The sequence below is a fragment of the Oncorhynchus keta genome, chromosome 10, assembly GCF_023373465.1.
Source record: "Oncorhynchus keta strain PuntledgeMale-10-30-2019 chromosome 10, Oket_V2, whole genome shotgun sequence".
In the NCBI taxonomy this organism is placed as follows: domain Eukaryota; kingdom Metazoa; phylum Chordata; class Actinopteri; order Salmoniformes; family Salmonidae; genus Oncorhynchus; species Oncorhynchus keta.
In genome coordinates, this window is record NC_068430.1 from 72508767 (window position 1) to 72525763 (window position 16997).

The 16997-nt window shown below is 43.5% G+C and overlaps 1 protein-coding gene across 3 annotated transcripts; it reads right to left on the reverse strand.

The window, feature by feature from the left end:
- Positions 1-11329: 11329 nt before the first annotated feature.
- Positions 11330-14992, reverse strand: LOC118371490 (uncharacterized). 3 transcript variants are annotated; one of them, XR_008144849.1, is made up of 4 exons: positions 14844-14983; positions 13704-13862; positions 13591-13625; positions 13283-13510 (listed from the first exon to the last, which is right to left on the reverse strand). XR_008144849.1 is itself a non-coding variant. In XM_052527871.1 (2 exons), the coding sequence occupies exons 1-2, from the start codon at positions 14928-14930 to the stop codon at positions 14023-14025; spliced, it is 612 nt and encodes a 203-aa protein (XP_052383831.1). In that variant the 5' UTR covers positions 14931-14992; the 3' UTR covers positions 13871-14022. The 3 variants fall into 3 exon arrangements, 1 of the variants encoding a protein (XP_052383831.1); XR_008144850.1 differs by lacking the exons at positions 13283-13510; positions 13591-13625; positions 13704-13862 and adding an exon at positions 11330-12071 and having other exon boundaries at positions 14844-14992; XM_052527871.1 differs by lacking the exons at positions 13283-13510; positions 13591-13625; positions 13704-13862 and adding an exon at positions 13871-14547 and having other exon boundaries at positions 14844-14992.
- Between the last annotated feature and the right edge of the window lie 2005 nt (positions 14993-16997).

The window sequence follows — 16997 nt, forward strand, 5'->3', positions numbered from 1 at the left end:
GAAGCAACACACTGCCATGCCACAGCACCAACTGACCACCATGCCTCAGCAATTATGGCATGTAGCTCAAATGCCCCAGAAGCAACCAACCGCTGAACCTCAGTGGCATCCAGCCAAATTTCCCCAGGAGCAACCAGTCCCTATGCGTCAACTGCAGAAGGAACTGACCGCCATTCCACCACAACTGTGGCAACCCGCTCAAATTCCCCAGCAGCATAAGCAACCGGCCGCCAAGCTTCAGCAAGTGTGGCAACTTGCCCCTATTCCCCAGCAGCCTCACGACGTGTGGTATCCAGTTAAAATGGTCCAGAACCAACAAGCAGCTGCAACTCGGAGGCAGAAGGGACTGACCATCATGCCTCAAGAGTGGCATCCAGCTCAATTTCCCCAGCAGCAGAAGCAACCAGCCCTAATGCTTTTACCGCAGAAGGAACTGAATGCCATACACCAACCTCCGCAAGTGTGGTATCCAGCTCAAATGCCCCAGAACCAACAAACCATTGAACCCCAGCAGCAGAAGCAACCGGCCACCTTGGCTCAGGAAGTGTGGTCTCCAGCTCAAAAGCCCCAGCTGCAGAAGCAACTGGCCACTGAACCTCAGCAGCAAATTGAACCGACCACCATGCCCCAGTTACCTCAGCAAGTGTGGCATCCAATGCACAATCCCCAGCAGCAACAGGAACTGGCAACCATACCCCAGCAAGTGAGGTATCCAGTTCAAATGCCCCAGAAGCAACTGACCGCCATGCCCCAGCAAGAGTGGCATCCAGCTCAAATGCCTCTGCAGCAAAAGCAACCAGCTACTGAACCTCAGCAGCAAATTGAACCAACCGCCATTCCACCACAACTGTGGCAATCCGCTCAAATGCCCCAGCAGCATAAGCAACCGGCTGCCATGCTTCAGCAAGTGTGGCATCGGGCACAGAAGCAACCGGCTCTTATGCCGCAGCAGCCTCACGACGTGTGGTATCCAGCTAAAATGGTACAGAAGCAACAAGTCGCTGCACTGACAGCCATGTCGCAGACACATCAGCAAGTGTGGCATCCAGCTGAATTTCCCCAGCAGCAGAAGCAACCGGCTTCCACGCCTCTACCGCAGGCGCAACCGACCACCGTACCCCAGCAAGTGTGCTATCCAGCTCAAATGCCGCAGAAGCAACTGACTGCCTTGCCTCGGCACCAGAAGCAACCAATTGCATGCCACAGATGCCTCAGCAAGTGTGGAATCCAGCTCCGACGCAGAAGCAGCTGGACGCTGATCCTAAGCATCCTCCGCTAGTGTGGTATCCAGCTCCAATGCCCCAGCAGCAGAAGCAACAGACTGCCATACCTCAGCAAGTCTGCCATCCATCCCAAATGCGCCAGAAGCAACTGGCCCCTTGTCTCAGCAGAAGCACTACAGAAGCACTAAAGATGGTGGTTCTGGTAGCTCTCAGGCCAGCATCGTTGAACAGTCAGTTCTCATCCCAATCCGTTCCTACAGTTCCAAATCGCACTACGAGGATGGCAAAACCCGCTACACTCCTGAGAACATTGTCTGTTAAAAGTGGAAAAGCCCCCAATGAGTGTTGGCATATTTGAACCAAGCACATACTCACCACTAGTAAAGGATCCTACAAGTTAACGTACAACTTTAATCTGATCTTCACTTTGCTTTCTGAATTTGAAGTCCTTTAACTAACCATGTTTCGGCCAACAGGAAAATCGAATGGTGGACTCATCCTTTAGAAGCTGATGGTGAGACTTTAATGTCAAATTGATGAAATAAGATTTTGTTGCTGACACTAATTTCTTTCAGGTTTTAGTCATGCTTTTGTTTTTACCAGGAAGTTGCCGGTGCTCTTGCTTTTCTTGCATGATTGAATCAATAAAAATGTGTCATTGAAATACTGAGTTCTGCTGTGCCCACTGTGCTTGCTGATTTTCAAACAGATAATGTGGGTTGTCAGTGCAGTTTGTAGTAAAAGGGAATGTGGCTCAGTTTTCAAATATCTGGTGTTTATATTTGCTCCCGGTTATTCAAAGATTGGCTCAACATTGGTGTTGTCAAGCCGTGAAATGTCAGACCTTCCTCATGGTCATATTTTGTGTATATTGACACCCTTTCAAATGACTGGATTTGGCTATTTTGTCCTCACCGGCGTATAAAATCGAGCACACAGCTATGCATGCAGCCTTACTGAAGAGCTCAGTGACTTTCAACGTGGCACAGTCATAAGATGACACTTTTCCAAGTCAGTTTGTCAAATGTTACCCCGGTCAAATAAGTCCTGTTAATGTGATAGGCCACACACACTCAGAACAATGCTGTACCGCATAATCTTCTGTCCTCGGTTACAACACTTTGTGTAAAGCTCGCTGCTATTGGACTCTATCGCGATGGAAGTGAGTTCTCTGGAGAGATCACTCCCTTGGGCAGGACGAATCTGGGTTTTGCGGCTGCCCGACTGCATAGTGCCAACTAACGTTTGGAGGAATAATGGTCTGGGCCTGTTTTTGATGGCTTGGGCAAGACCGCTTTGTTCCAGTGAAAGAATCTAAATGCTACAGTGTACAGTAACATTCTAGACAATTCTGTGGTTCCAACTGTGGCAACAGTTTGGGGGAAGGCCCTTTGCTGTTTCAGCATGACAATGCCCCTGTGCACAACGCAAGGTCCATACAAAAACAGTTTGGTGTGGAATAATTTGATGGGCCTGCGAAGAGCCGTGACCTCAACCCTATCGAACACCTTTGGGATGAATTGGAACGCAGACTGCGAGCTAGGGCTAATCAATCAACATCAGTTTCTGACCCTGTTAATGCTGTTGCGGCTGAATTTTATATTTTATTTTACCTTTAACTAGGCAAGTCAAGAACAAATACTTATTTGCTCAATGATGGCCTAGGAACAGTGGGTTAACTGCCTGTTCAGGGGCAGAACTACAGATTTGTACATTGTCACCTCGGTGATTTGAACTTGCAACCTTCCGGTTACTAGTCCAACGCTCTAGATGTAGTTATGTAAGCATGCATTGTACACGGTGTTGACAATCCAGACGTATTCTTCAACCTCAGTCAGAGCCTTAGGGAGCTAACATAAGGAATTGTTTTAAACGTTCAACCATAATCAATTAGCTGTATGAATCTTTGGGACACTTTAGGTATCAACATTTTATCGCAATGTTTTGATAAAATATAGAATTTTGCCTTTGATACTATAGCTCACGGAACACATTGAATAACACCTTTTTTATAAATGGCAAAGTTTTGTCTATCCATTATCTTGGTGATGGCACATATTTAACCCTTTATGTATGTTGGCACAACTGCCTCCATACTTCCATTAGTTTGTATGGGTTACCTTCAGATGAGTACGTGAAACTTGTTGGGGTCGTAGAGCAAAACGGAATCATGTTTGTGAGTCTCCCCTTTCCATAGTGGTCATAATAGTTTGTAGGCCAAACCGTTCAGACGCCACAGACGCTTTCGTGAGAAGATGGAGTTCAGTTATGTCACATGGTCTGACAAACTCAGCTGTAGCTCGGCCCCGTACACCAGATGCGGAAGGGCGACATGGGCAGGCGGATAAAGTGGATCAAGATGCAGCCCATGCAAAAACCTGATATTTCTAGCTTAAATGTATAGATTTTTAACCTATATCTCATTCCTCCTGCAAGTCCATTTATCGTACCACAGGGTCTTAAAAAATGGATTCAGTGTACTTGAACTTTACAATGCCTGGAACGGTTTAATCTATCAATTAACAAAGATATTCCCGAACAGACAACAGATGGTCTAAGAACATATACATTTTTCGAGACCAAGGGCCTGTTGCACAAAAGTAGAATTAAGACATCCGGGATAAATGACTCAGCTGAGCTCAATGAAGCCAAAACATGTGCGTCCAGGCTTAATTGGTTGCACAAAGACCAAGCCAGGATGAGCAGACACGGATTCATTAAGCCAGGTGAAACCAATCCTGGATAGGTGCGCGCTCACGGCTCACTCAAATAGACCCCGCCACAGATCACAGATTAACTGATTTACCATGGCAACTAGAGCCGCGTACTTTTCCCCGTCGGAAAGCACAAATCCTCATGGAGGCATACGAGGAGGTAAAATATATAATTAAGAAGAAAGGCAACACCGCCACAGTGATAAAGCAAAGAGAAAAAGCGTGGCAAAGTATTGCAGACCGCCTGAATGCGTAAGTAGTGCACAATTACACACTCACCGCTCCGCTGAAACATCACAATTACAATTCAAATATTTAATTCACATCTCCAAAAACGCAGTTGTACTGTAATTATGAAACTGTTAAATTTTTAATTGAAATGCACTGCAGATATGAGTGAAATTGTGTAAAGTAAGTCCATCACACTGTATAAAGCTATGAGAAATTATTATTAAAGCCTTACATTATTATTTAACGTTACTACGCTCAGTACGGTTTAATCTTAGCCGTTGTACTCTGCTTCTTATGTTGTCCACCGTTTTTTGTGTTTCTCCTGCTTTCATTAATGTAAAGCTGCTTTGACAGAATGAAACAATTGTGAAAAGTGCTATATAAATAAAATTTAATTGAATAAATAGATGAGCTATAATAATAATCACTTTAATTTATATAGCGCCTTTCAAAGGACCCAAGGTCGGTTGCTCACTGCACTGCAAAAATGTCTTTCTTACTTAGTATTTTTGTCTTGTTTTCAGTTAAAAAAATATCTAAAAACATCTTGAATATTTTCTTGAGCAAAATTACCTAGGAAAATAAGCAAAAAATCTGCCAGTGAAACGAGAACTTTTCTAAAATTAAGTGTTTATGGAAAAAGTAAACTTATTTCAAGAGAATTTTTATTATATTGACAGATTTTTTATTTGCTTGTTTTAAGCACACATTTACTTAAAGTTTATATTTTTTGTCTAAACTATACTTATTTTGCTAGGTCATTTAGCAAATCAAGAAAATACATCTTTATTTAAGTTTTTTTTAAATATATTTTTACTGAAAACAAGACAAAAATACCAAGTAATTTTTTGCAGTGTGACATTAAATGTGTGTGTGTAGATTAAACATGAACGGGCCAAAACGGACATGGCAGCAGGTCAAAATCAAATACAAGAACATTCTGCAGAATGGTATGGTCCCTGACTAATATTTAACAAAGCACAAGCATATATTGTACCCAGAAGGTGCCTGCTCACACATTGTCTGTACTGTTTTAGCAGTGAAAAAGAATACCCACAGACAAGGCACGGGTGGTGGGTCACCAAAGGCTGACCTTACCCCAGCAGAGGACATGGCCTTGGAGCTAAATAAAGGCAGGCCCGTCTTAGAGGGGATCCCTGGGGGGAAAGAGACGAGCATAGGTTCCTCCCAAGATGCCACCCGCTTCATTCAAGGTATGTCCTTCCATCTCTACATGGGATACAACCACATTCATATTGAATCAATTTGGACTGTCTGACTTTGGTTTACCTATTGTCTGGCAGCACTGTGTTCCTGTTAGAGCCACCAGCACAAGCACCAGACGATGCTGATCCAGTGAGTACTCCATCAAAGGCATACTGTAGGCCTGGCATGTCTTGTCTACTAGCTTCAATATGAATCCGATTAAATGTGATAGGGTGAAGGCCCCAGTGCAGCAGCAACAGCACATGATGGAGACGATGATGATGATGATGAGGAGGAGACCATCTCTCTGGATTCCAGAAGGCATGAGGTATCATGGTAAGACTGTGAAAGTACTATTTACTCTACAATGGTGAGGAGTCCTCATCAAAATCAAAAAATCTAATTTCTTTTACAGGACCCAGATGCTATACAGTGGGAAAACCAGCCTGGCAACAGTGCGTATTAATAAAAGGACACCACATCCTGCCAAATTCCAGCTGCGCTAATTGTATTGTGTTCACAGAGCTCCCAAGCTATCAGAAAGTTGTATGGCAACCACCTCCGGCGCCAAATAGAACTGGCAGACATAGACATTCAGTACAAGAAGAAAAAGATGGAAAATCTTGCACTGGAGTCCGAAATAAAAAAGAGGACAATTAGGAAACTGGACCTTGAAATAAAATTGAGAGGGAGGTGAGATATGCCTTCAATGTACACTGTATGCTAACTGTAACACAAATGTATTAATCATTATTTGTATTTCCTCCCCCAGCTCCAAGAAGATGACACAGCTCAAAATAAAAATTAGGTATATTCTCGTAAAGTCAAGTGAGCCATGACATATGAGCTCTTATTGTGAGCACACAGGACGGTGGCATCTTTCTAAGGTTTTTTTTATTTTCCCAGCAATCAGTACAACCAAGTCATCGTTATAAGGCATCGCCCTCTTTGCCCACCCCCAGCACCAGGTGTGGCCACTAGCCTATATGAAGGCCCAAAATTGTGTGTTCCTTTCTGCTCTGACAATGGCATGCCCATTCGTGCGAGATGTGGTGGATGAAGAAGCACTTGTGCTGAGTAGAGCCTTCAGGCGAGAAAGGGTCTTCAGGGACCGGTTGGACCCACTGGCCTTCCCTGACGACCATCTATATGAAAGATACAGGTTTTCTGCAGATGGCATCAGGTATCTATGCAGACTACTGGGTCCCAGGATTAAGCACCGCACTGCACGGAGCCATGCACTGAGTGTGGAGCAAATGGTTTGTGTGGCCTTGCGCTCTTTTGCTAGTGGAGCCTTCCTGTACTCAGTGGGGGATGCAGAACAGCTGAACAAGGCCACAATTTGCCGCACAATAAGGAGTGTGTGTCTGGCTATCAAAGCATTAGCAGATGTCTTCATCTCCTTCCCTGGCCACAGAAGACTCTGTGACATCAAAGAGGAGTTCTATAGGATTGCAGGTAAGAGGATCTACAAATTACAGGACAACTGTTAACACATAGTAGGATACTCATTACTTTGTGTGACAGGTTTCCCCAATGTCATTGGTGCAGTGGACTGCACACACATAAGGATAAAAGCCCCTCAGGTGCCCATGAGGCCGATTTTGTGAATAGGAAATCCTTTCACAGCATTAATGTTCAGGTGAACATAACTTTTTGATATTGTCCATTGACGAACACTCTGCATTGCCAGTGATGTGCATTGATTGGTGTAATATTCCTCATCTTATGATTTCAGATGGTCTGCAATGCTGACTGTGTGATCAGCAATGTTGTGGCAAAATGGCCTGGCTCAGTCCATGACTCCAGAATCTTTCGGGCCTCTGAAATCTATCACAAGGTAAGCCACACAACCCCTATTTATAACCATCATGGCTGTGTCAAGAATATCACTGTGTTTATGAGCTAGTAATGATGAGATTTTGTGTTGACAGGTGAATTCTCTGGTGTGTTGCTGGGAGACAGGGGGTATGGCTGCCAGCCTTTTCTCCTGACACCTTTCACAGACCCCCAGGAAGCACAGCAGGCCTACAACCATGCCCATGCCAGGACCAGGGCCAGAGTTGAAATGACCTTTGGCCTCCTGAAGGCACGCTTTCACTGCCTTCACAAATTAAGGGTCAGCCCTGTTAGGGCATGTGATATTACTGTGGCTTGTGCTGTCCTCCACAATGTGGCCTGCCTGAGGAAGGAGAGGGCCCCCAGAGTGCCACCAGCCATGGACTGGGACAATCCGGCAATCTTCCCTGATGACGACAGTGGTCGGCTGCTGAGGGACCAATATGTGTTGAATTATTTTAGTTAGTATGTGTGCTTTCAATTTTGGTTAAATATGTCCTGCGGTGGCAGAGGAATTTGGGTTTTTATGGGTTCGTTTTTTACGAATTTGGCCTCTTATGATGTTTGTGCGGTATACTGTGTGTAATACAAGGCTGCAGGGAGGCTACTGCATCCATTCATTTGTCTGTTCAGTTGATGTGTATGGATTTGTCCTGCATTTATTTTAGTGTGCAGACATGCAGGGTGTGTTATATACAGACCTTTGAATGTGTATGTATCATTTTGTATAATATGCTTGGATTCTGTGCTTTCCATCTTGTAGAGTCACTGTGACTTCAGTTTCGAAAGGAACTGATGGTTTACCTGCTTTGTTTTGTCCTTATTCAATAAAGGAACATAATGTTACACATTGTGTTTTTATATTCATATGGAATGTGTATTTGTTTATGAGTACTAGGGCCACACTGAAGAAAAAGGATAAAGTCATACATTTATGAGGCTGGTTCTTTCTGCAGAAAAGCTACATTGTTTTTACAGTTTTGATACTTATGACAATGTGATACTTAATATTCTGGCACATCAGCATGTCTTTGTTTATGAAACCATACTGAAGTACAATTTCACGAAATGCCCCGCATCTGTCATTTGAACAACTGTCCTCCTTTAAAACAACTGGTTACAATATTATAACTTGTCTTTTTTTTCCCTCTGTGGCCCTAATATTCTATCATTTTATATATAGTCTATGGGAAACTGTAAATTATCTAATGATAGCAACATCTAAAAATCATTTTTTTATCCAAAATCATTGAAATTAATGATCACAAACGTTTAAATAATGACAGTGGGTCTAGTTATATGTGATAACAATGTATAGTGAGCAGTGAAATAACTATTGGTTTCCATTTGTGGTGACTGCTGACTGACATTAGGGATGAGATTAAATAGATCCTGGAATTTAGCCTGGTCTGGAGCAGGCTAGCTCCACAGAATAAATCTCCATGGTAATTTATACCATAACATATCCTCCTGCCCCCTATCCATCTTTAGTGCAACCGGATTACGGCTCAATTGAGCCAGGATCACCAAGATATCCTGGCTTAATCCCTTATCCTAGTTTTGTGCAACAGGCCCCTGGTGTGCAAAAGAGCAGATAAACAAAAACAAATATGGAGATGAGGTAGGTAGTTGGTTGGATGGGCTATTTACAGATGGGCTGTGTACAGCTGCAGCGATCGGTAAGCTGCTCTGACAGCTGACGCTTAAAGTTAGTGAGGGAGACATATGTCTCCAATTTCAGTGATTTTTGCAATTCGTTCCAGTCATTGGCAGCAGAGAACTAGAAGGAAAGGTGGCCAAAGGAGGTGTTGGCTTTGGGGATGACCAGTGAAATATACCTGCTGGAGCACGTGCTAGGGGTGGGTGTTGCTATGGTGACCAGTGAGTTGAGATAAGGCGGAGCTATACCTAGCAACGACTTATAGATGACCTGGAGGCAGTGGGTTTGGCGACGAATATGTAGCGAGGACCAGCCAATGAGAGCATACAGGTCGCAGTGGTTGGTAGTATATGGGGCTTTGGTGACAAAACGGATGGCATTGTGATAGACTGCATCCAATTTGCTGAGTAGAGTGTTGGAGGCTATTTTGTAAATGACATCACCGAAATCAAGGATCGGTAGGATAGTCAGTTTTACGAGGGTGTTTGGCAACATGAGTGAAGGAGGCTTTATTGACGTTCTGTTGTCTGTTTGGGAATATCTTTGTTTATTGATAGGTTAAACAGTTTCATGCATTGTAAAGATCAAAGTACATTGAAACCACTTTTTAAGACCCTGTAGATCGATTAATGCACTTGCAGGAAGAATGAGCTTTAGGTTAAAAATCTATTGACACTCATGTGAATCAATATAGGAAACACCAAGAAAAATCTATACATTTAAGCTAGAAATATCAGGTTTTTGCATGGGCTGCATCTTAATCCACTTTATCCGCCTGCCCATGTCGCCCTTCCACATCTGGTGTACGGGGCCGAGCTTCAGCTGAGTTTGTCAGACCATGTGACAACAAAAATCCATCTTCTCACGAAAGCGTCTGTGGCGTCTGAACGGTTTGGCCTACAAACTATTATTACCACTATGGAAAGGGGAGACTCACAAACATGATTCCGTTTTGCTCTACGACCCCAACAAGTTTCACGTACTCATCTGAAGGTAACCCATACAAACGAATGGAAGTATGGAGGGAGTTGTGCCAACATACATAAAATGGTTAAATATGTGCCATCACCAAGATAATGGACAGACTTCAAAACTTTGCCATTTATAAAAAAGGTGTTATTCAATGTGTTTCTGTGGGCTATACTAGCAAAGGCAAAATTCTATATTTTATCAAAACATTGCAATAAAATGTTGATACCTAAAGTGTCCCAAAGATTCATGCAGCCAATTGATCATGGTTGAACGTTTAAAACAATTCCTTATGTTAGCTCCCTAAGGCTCAGACTGAGGTTGAAGAATACATCTGGATTGTCAACACCGTGTACAATCCATGCTTACATAACTACATCTAGAGCGTTGGACTCGTAACCGGAAGGTTGCAAGTTCAAATCCCCGAGGTGACAAGGTACAAATCTGTCGTTCTGCCCCTGAACAGGCAGTTAACCCACTGTTCTAGGCCGTCATTGAAAATAAGAATTTGTTCTTGACTTGCCTAGTTAAAGGTAATATAAAATAAAATGCAACAGCATTAATGGGGTCAGAAACTAATGTTGATTATTTAGGCCTGGCTCGCAGTCGGCGTTCCAATTCATCCCAAAGGTGTTCGATAGGGTTGAGGTCAAGGCTCTTCGCAGGCCCATCAAATTATTCCAAACCAAACTGTTTCTGTATGGACTTTGCGTTGTGCACAGGGGCATTGTCATGCTGAAATGGCAAGACCTTCCCCCAAACTGTTGCCACAGTTGGAACCACAGAATAGTCTAGAATGTTACTGTACACTGTAGCATTTAGATTTCCTTTCACTGGAACAAAGCGGTCTTGCCCAAGCCATCAAAAACAGCCCCAGACCATTATTCCTCCAAACGTTAGTTGGCACTATGCAGTCGGGCAGGTAGCGTTCTCCTGGCATCCACAAAACCCAGATTCGTCCTGCCCGATGGAGTGATCAGTCTCTCCAGAGAACTCACTTCCATCGCAATAGAGTCCAATGGCAGCGAGCTTTACACCAAGTGTTGTAACCGAGGACAGAAGATTATGCGGTACAGCATTGTTCTGAGTGTGTGTGGCCTATCACATTAAAATGACTTATTACACAACATTTGACAAACTGACATGGAAAAGTGTCATCTTATGACTGTGCCACGTTGAAAGTCACTGAGCTCTTCAGTAAGGCTGCATGCATGGCTGTGTGCTCGATTTTATACACCGGTGAGGACAAAATAGCCAAACCCAGTCATTTGAAAGGGTGTCAATATACACAAAATATGACCATGAGGAAGGTCTGACATTTCACGACTTGACAACACCAATGTTGAGCCAATCTTTGAATAACCGGGAGCAAATATAAACACCAGATATTTGAAAACTGAGCCACATTCCCTTTTACTACAAACTGCACTGACAACCCACATTATCTGTTTGAAAATCAGCAAGCACAGTGGGCACAGCAGAACTCAGTATTTCAATTACACATTTTTATTGATTCAATCATGCAAGAATAGCAAGAGCACCGGCAACTTCCTGGTCAAAACAAAAGCATGACTAAAACCTAAACGAAATTAGTGTCAGCAACAAAATCTTATTTCATCAATTTGACATTAAAGTCTCACCATCAGCTTCTAAAGGATGAGTCCACCATTAGATTTTCCTGTTGGCCGAAACATGGTTAGTTAAAGGACTTCAAATTCAGAAAGCAAAGTGAAGATCAGATTAAAGTTGTACGTTCACTAGTAAAGGATCCTACAAGTTGTGAGTATGTGCTTGGTTCAAATATGCCAACACTCATTGGGGGCTTTTCCACTTTTAACAGACAATGTTCTCAGGAGTGTAGCGGGTTTTGCCATCCTCGTAGTGCGATTTGGAACTGTAGGAACGGATTGGGATGAGAACTGACTGTTCAACGATGCTGGCCTGAGAGCTACCAGAACCACCATCTTTAGTACTCCCGTATTGCTTCTTCTGAGACATGGGGCCAGTTGCTTCTGGGGCATTTGGGGTGGATGGCAGACTTGCTGAGGAATGGGGGCCGGTTGCTTCTGCTGCTGGGTGAATTTGGGCTGGATGCCTCACTTGCTAAGGCTTCTTTTGCGTGGCAGTTGGTTGCTTCACCGAAGATATCTGCGCTAGCCGCCACACTTGCTGAGACATTGTAGCTGGTTGCTTCTGCCGAGGCGGCATGGGATCCGGTTCCTATTGTTGCTGGGACACAAGAGACAGTTTAGTTTCTTTAATTTGGCAAGTCAATCAATTCTTATTTGCAGTGAGCGGCTACTTGTAAAGCCCACCGGTCAAACCCTCCCCTAACCCGGACGATGCTGGGCCAATTGCGCGCTGCCCTATGGGACTCCCGATCACAGCCATTTGTGATACAGCCCTGATTGAACCCGGGTCTGTAGCGACGCCTCTAGCGCTGCGATGCAGTGCCTTAGACCGCTGCACCACTCGGGAGAGGAGGCCTTCTTGCTGGGGCATAGGAGCCGGTTCCTTTTGTTGCTTTAGAATAGGAGCTGGTGTCTTTTTATATCGATAAGTACCTAGGAACCAAGATAATTCAGCATAGTAAAATGCCATCATTTAATAAAGTTATTGGCACTATACAAAGTGTTATTTTAACTTAATTACTTTGTGCTATACAAACACACCTTTAGGTGGAGGATAGCAGGTTATCCCTCCAATTAACAGGCAACAAATCCAAGGAATATTATAAATGTTATTTTATCCTAGTCAGTTAAAAACACAGATACCTGTAAAACCTGGAAGAGAAGAGGAAACCAACCACAGCTAGTAGTGAACATGGCTGAGGTGCACCCATGACCAGCTCTGAAACCAGATTGCATAGCGGAGAAGGTACGGTGGGATTCGAAGTGGTCGGTAATCTGTTTGTTGACTTGGCTTTCGAAGACCTTAGAAAGGCAGGGTAGGATAGATATGTCTGTAGCAGTCTCAAAAACATCTATAGCTTCAGAACGGTTTGGCCTACAAACGGACTATTATGGGAAATTGACTCCCGGACATAGTTACGTTTCCCTCTTAGACCCCACAATTTTAAGACAGGTAACCGATACAAACAAGTATGGAGGTAGATGTGCCATCAGGGGTTGACGCATCTAAAAAATAACATTTCAGCCATCAGCTAGATATGGAACAGACTCCTAAACTGATTTGACTCTTTGCCATTTGTGGTATGGGCTATAGTATAAGGCCAAATTCAAGTTTGAAACCAAAAGGTCACAATTTTAGTAGCTAAATGAGCCATGGTCTGACCATATAAAAACTTTTCCCTATATGTTAGCTTACTGACCAACAACTTAGACTGAGGTTGAAGACAGTCTCACTGTATACAATGCATGCCTACATCTAAAGTAAGAACATATGAAGAATGTCTGACAATTCATCCCTTGACAAATGCTCTTATGTAGACCCAAGCTTTTATTTTGAACAACCAGTAGCAAAGGTAAAAGATTAGAAAACGAAAGAATTAACTGAACAGTCATTTTTACTACAAACTGCACACCACCTGTTCTCAATTAGCAAGCAATGGACACGAGAACCATTATTTCAAAGACACCAGGCATTTTTGAAAGTAGAACTGTTCATGTACTCCCTCACGCTTGAGTAGCAAGAGCACCAGACACTTCCTGGTCGAAACAAAAGCAGAAAGAAATTAAGGGTCAGCAACACAGAATATTAAGTAACCAACGTCAAAAACAATTCTCACCATTAGCGTCTAGAGGATGAATCCATTACATTTTCCTGTTGAAAGATATGGTTAGTACAAAGGACTTCAAATTCAGAGAGCAAAGTTCAGAGCAGGTTAAAGTGAACCATTACCTTGCAGAATCCTTCACTGGTGATGGATATACGCTAGGTGCACCAGTACCAACAATACTGTCCTTGGGAGCATTTCCACTGTCAACAGGCATAGCCTCCCTAGGAGTGTAGCGGGTTTGGGAGAATACAGTCCTGCCATTCTCGTAGTGCGATTTGTAACTGTAGGAATAGATTGGGATGACAGACTGTTCAACGATGCTGGCCTGAGTGCTACTAGAGTCACCATCTTCAGTGCTTTCGTAGTGCTTCTGCTGAGACATTGGGTTCAGTTGCTTCTGGGGTATTTGAGCTACATGCCATAATTGCTGAGGCATGGGGGTCAGTTGGTGCTGTGGCATGGCAGTGTGTTGCTTCTGCTGCTGGGACATTTGAGTTGGATACCCCACTTGCTGGGGTATGGTGGCCGGTTCGTTCTGCAGTGGTTCAGCAGCCGGTTGCTTTTGCGGTATTTGAGCTGATTGCCACTCTTTGAGGCACGTCGGTCAGTTGCTTCTGCTGTAGAGTCGTGGAGGCCAATTGCTGCTGGGACATTTGAGCTGGATACCACTTGCTGGGGTACGGCGGTCAGTTGCTCCTGCGGTAGAAGCGTGGATGCCGGTTGCTTCTGCTGCTGGGGAAATTCAGCTGGATGCCACACTTGCTGATGCGTCTGCGGCATGGCGGTCAGTGCAGCGACTTGTTGCTTCTGGACCATTTTAGCTGGATACCACACGTCTTGAGGCTGCTGGGGCATGGCAGCCGGTTGCTTATGCTGCTGGGGCATTTGAGCGGATTGCCACAGTTGTGGTGGAATGGCGGTCAGTTCCTTCTGCGGTAGATGCATAGGGGCTGGTTTCTTCTGCTCCTGGAGAAATTGATATATATATATATATATAAAATATCTGGATGTTGGATAAATTGATCTGGATGCCACAATTGCTGAGGTGGCTGGGGCATGGCGGTCGGTTCAATTTGCTGCTGAGGTTCAGTAGCTGGTTGCTTTTGCTCCTGAGGCATTTGGGATGGATGCCATACTTGCGGGGGCATGGTGGCCTGTTGCTTCTGCGGTTGAGGCATTGGGGCTGGTTGTTATAAACAAAGCTACCTGTAACACCTGAAGGACAAGGGAAACAAACTAGAGCAATACTTTTAAAAACCTACCTGAAAGCGATTCCAATCATCACTGCCATTTTGCTCCTGAAAAGCTCCCCAATAATCAGAACTAATGGTTGGTATAAGCCCTAGCATAATATCCCTTATGCTGTATCTGGCAGGCTTTTTTGTTTGCTCCTTTTAAACAAATCCCAGACCCTTCTAATGTCATTGGCTAATTAAGGACAGCTGTAAGCCCCTGAACTACATTTGGTTCCTACTTCTGTGCATCAGAAATTATTGAATAGGTATAAGCAATATGGCAACAATTGCATCCAGCCTATCAGAAGGCAGGGTGATGGAATTACCATATTGCTATAACCTATCTGATCGGTTCAAATGCCCATAAGTGACTAAGTGGTAGGTGTAATTGGAATTCAGAAATGTACTCAGGTGTGGTTGATTATCTAATTGAGTTCCTGACAGGTTTGACAGCCCTTACTCTAAAGCACGCTTCAAACTCATTACACGGAGGGCCGAGTGTCTGTGGGATTTTTGCTCCTTCCTTGTACTTGATTGCTGAATTAAGGCCACTAATTACTCCCCTTGTCTAGGTCTTAATTGAAAGGAAAAAACAAAAACTTACAGACACTAGGCCCTCCATGGAATGAGTTTGACACTCCTGTTCTAAAGTAGGAAACACATTTTGTCTTGGCACTTCATTGATCGGTTTAAATTATTGCTTGTACAAAATTCACTTGGTTCATTTGAAGATTAGAGGCTAAATGAGCAGTTAGGCACCATTATTTTACACATGCCTTCTTTTAAACCGTGTGTTTCATTCAGCATAGCAACAGTAGATGGTTAACATGTTTCAGTTGCACATAGTGCCACATCTTGGACAAATTCTGAATTCAGACAGACGCCAATTAAACACTCACATTATGCAAACACTGCACACACATATGCTTTGATGATCTGAGTCTAATTTTTCAGAGGCAAACATATAGTATGACTGTAGACCAAAGTCAAGAAGTAAAGTCAGGAGAGGTGTAAAAAAGGTGTAAAAAAAAAAACATCTCCAACACCCACTCACAAACTGAAATAATTTGTGTTACATTATACAATCAATAAATGAGAGAGAGCCTCAATCACATTTATGCACTGTAGGCTACACATTAACTGCAGCAAATTGGTTCCTGTTTCAGTCATGTTTTTGTTCGCGTGGGTTAAACAAAAACACTAATGATTGGTTGACAATAGAGCCACCCACAATGCAGGAGGAAGTTGGTGAAGAGCAACTGCAGAAACTTGGAGTCAAATCTTTATGACCTTTGATCACATGATTTTTGTCAAGTTCATGCAGTCGACATATAGACCCACGTCAGAAATGTTTAATCACCAGAATGCAACACACTTTGAAAGGCGGTGACCAACAATTGTCCCCGACTTGACAATAGTGATCAGCTCGAAGGTGCCCACTATGTCCATTAAATGTCTCCCTCATGTGGATGAAATAAAACACAAAAGACAACAACCCATCTCCTCATCCTCTGACCGTCTACCCTCCTTTGTGGAAGCTTTTTTTCCAATGTTGTCTCAACTTTGATTGCAGTACACATCCACAAAGACAGACACTTGAATGCAGCTGTTTAGACACTGTAGCTATGTATATATCTCCATCCCTTTCAATCTCAACATCTGCCAAATAGTGGTTTCCCTATTCCGTCTGATGTTTCCGCTTGGCACTCCATCCCTACTAATTATCCTTGATTCCAAGGCTTTGCCTGGAAACTTCCCATCCCCTTTTCAAGGAATTTATTTGGATCAACCGTTCAACTTTTCTTTCTCTTTGGAGTGTGTTGTTTTCTTCTCCTGTTTCTTTCAGCACAGCAGGCAGACAATCTGTTCTTTTTTCTGGTCTTTTATATTCACCCCGAGTGCTCCAATCCTTCTGTACTTTATTGTACGGCCCTTAATGTCTAGAAATCTGCACTAACTCCCCTCTTCCACTGCTGTAGGCTGGCCTACTGTAACTGGATCTTTCATGGACAGTTGAAGTTGGAAGTCATTCAAATCAAATCAAATCAAATTGTATTTATATAGCCCTTCGTACATCAGCTGATATCTCAAAGTGCTGTACAGAAACCCAGCCTAAAACCCCAAACAGCAAGCAATGCAGGTGTAGAAGCACGGTGGCTAGGAAAAACTCCCTAGAAAGGC

What these genes read in the sequence shown, in the direction of transcription:
- LOC118371490 (XM_052527871.1), bottom strand. Translation starts at nt 14,930, where the DNA reads ATGCTAGGGCTTATACCAACCATTAGTTCTGATTATTGGGGAGCTTTT. An exon ending in ATGATTGGAATCGCTTTCAG is followed by an intron (nt 14,548 to 14,843) that starts GTAGGTTTTTAA and finishes CAATTTCTCCAG; the next exon opens with GAGCAGAAGAAACCAGCCCC.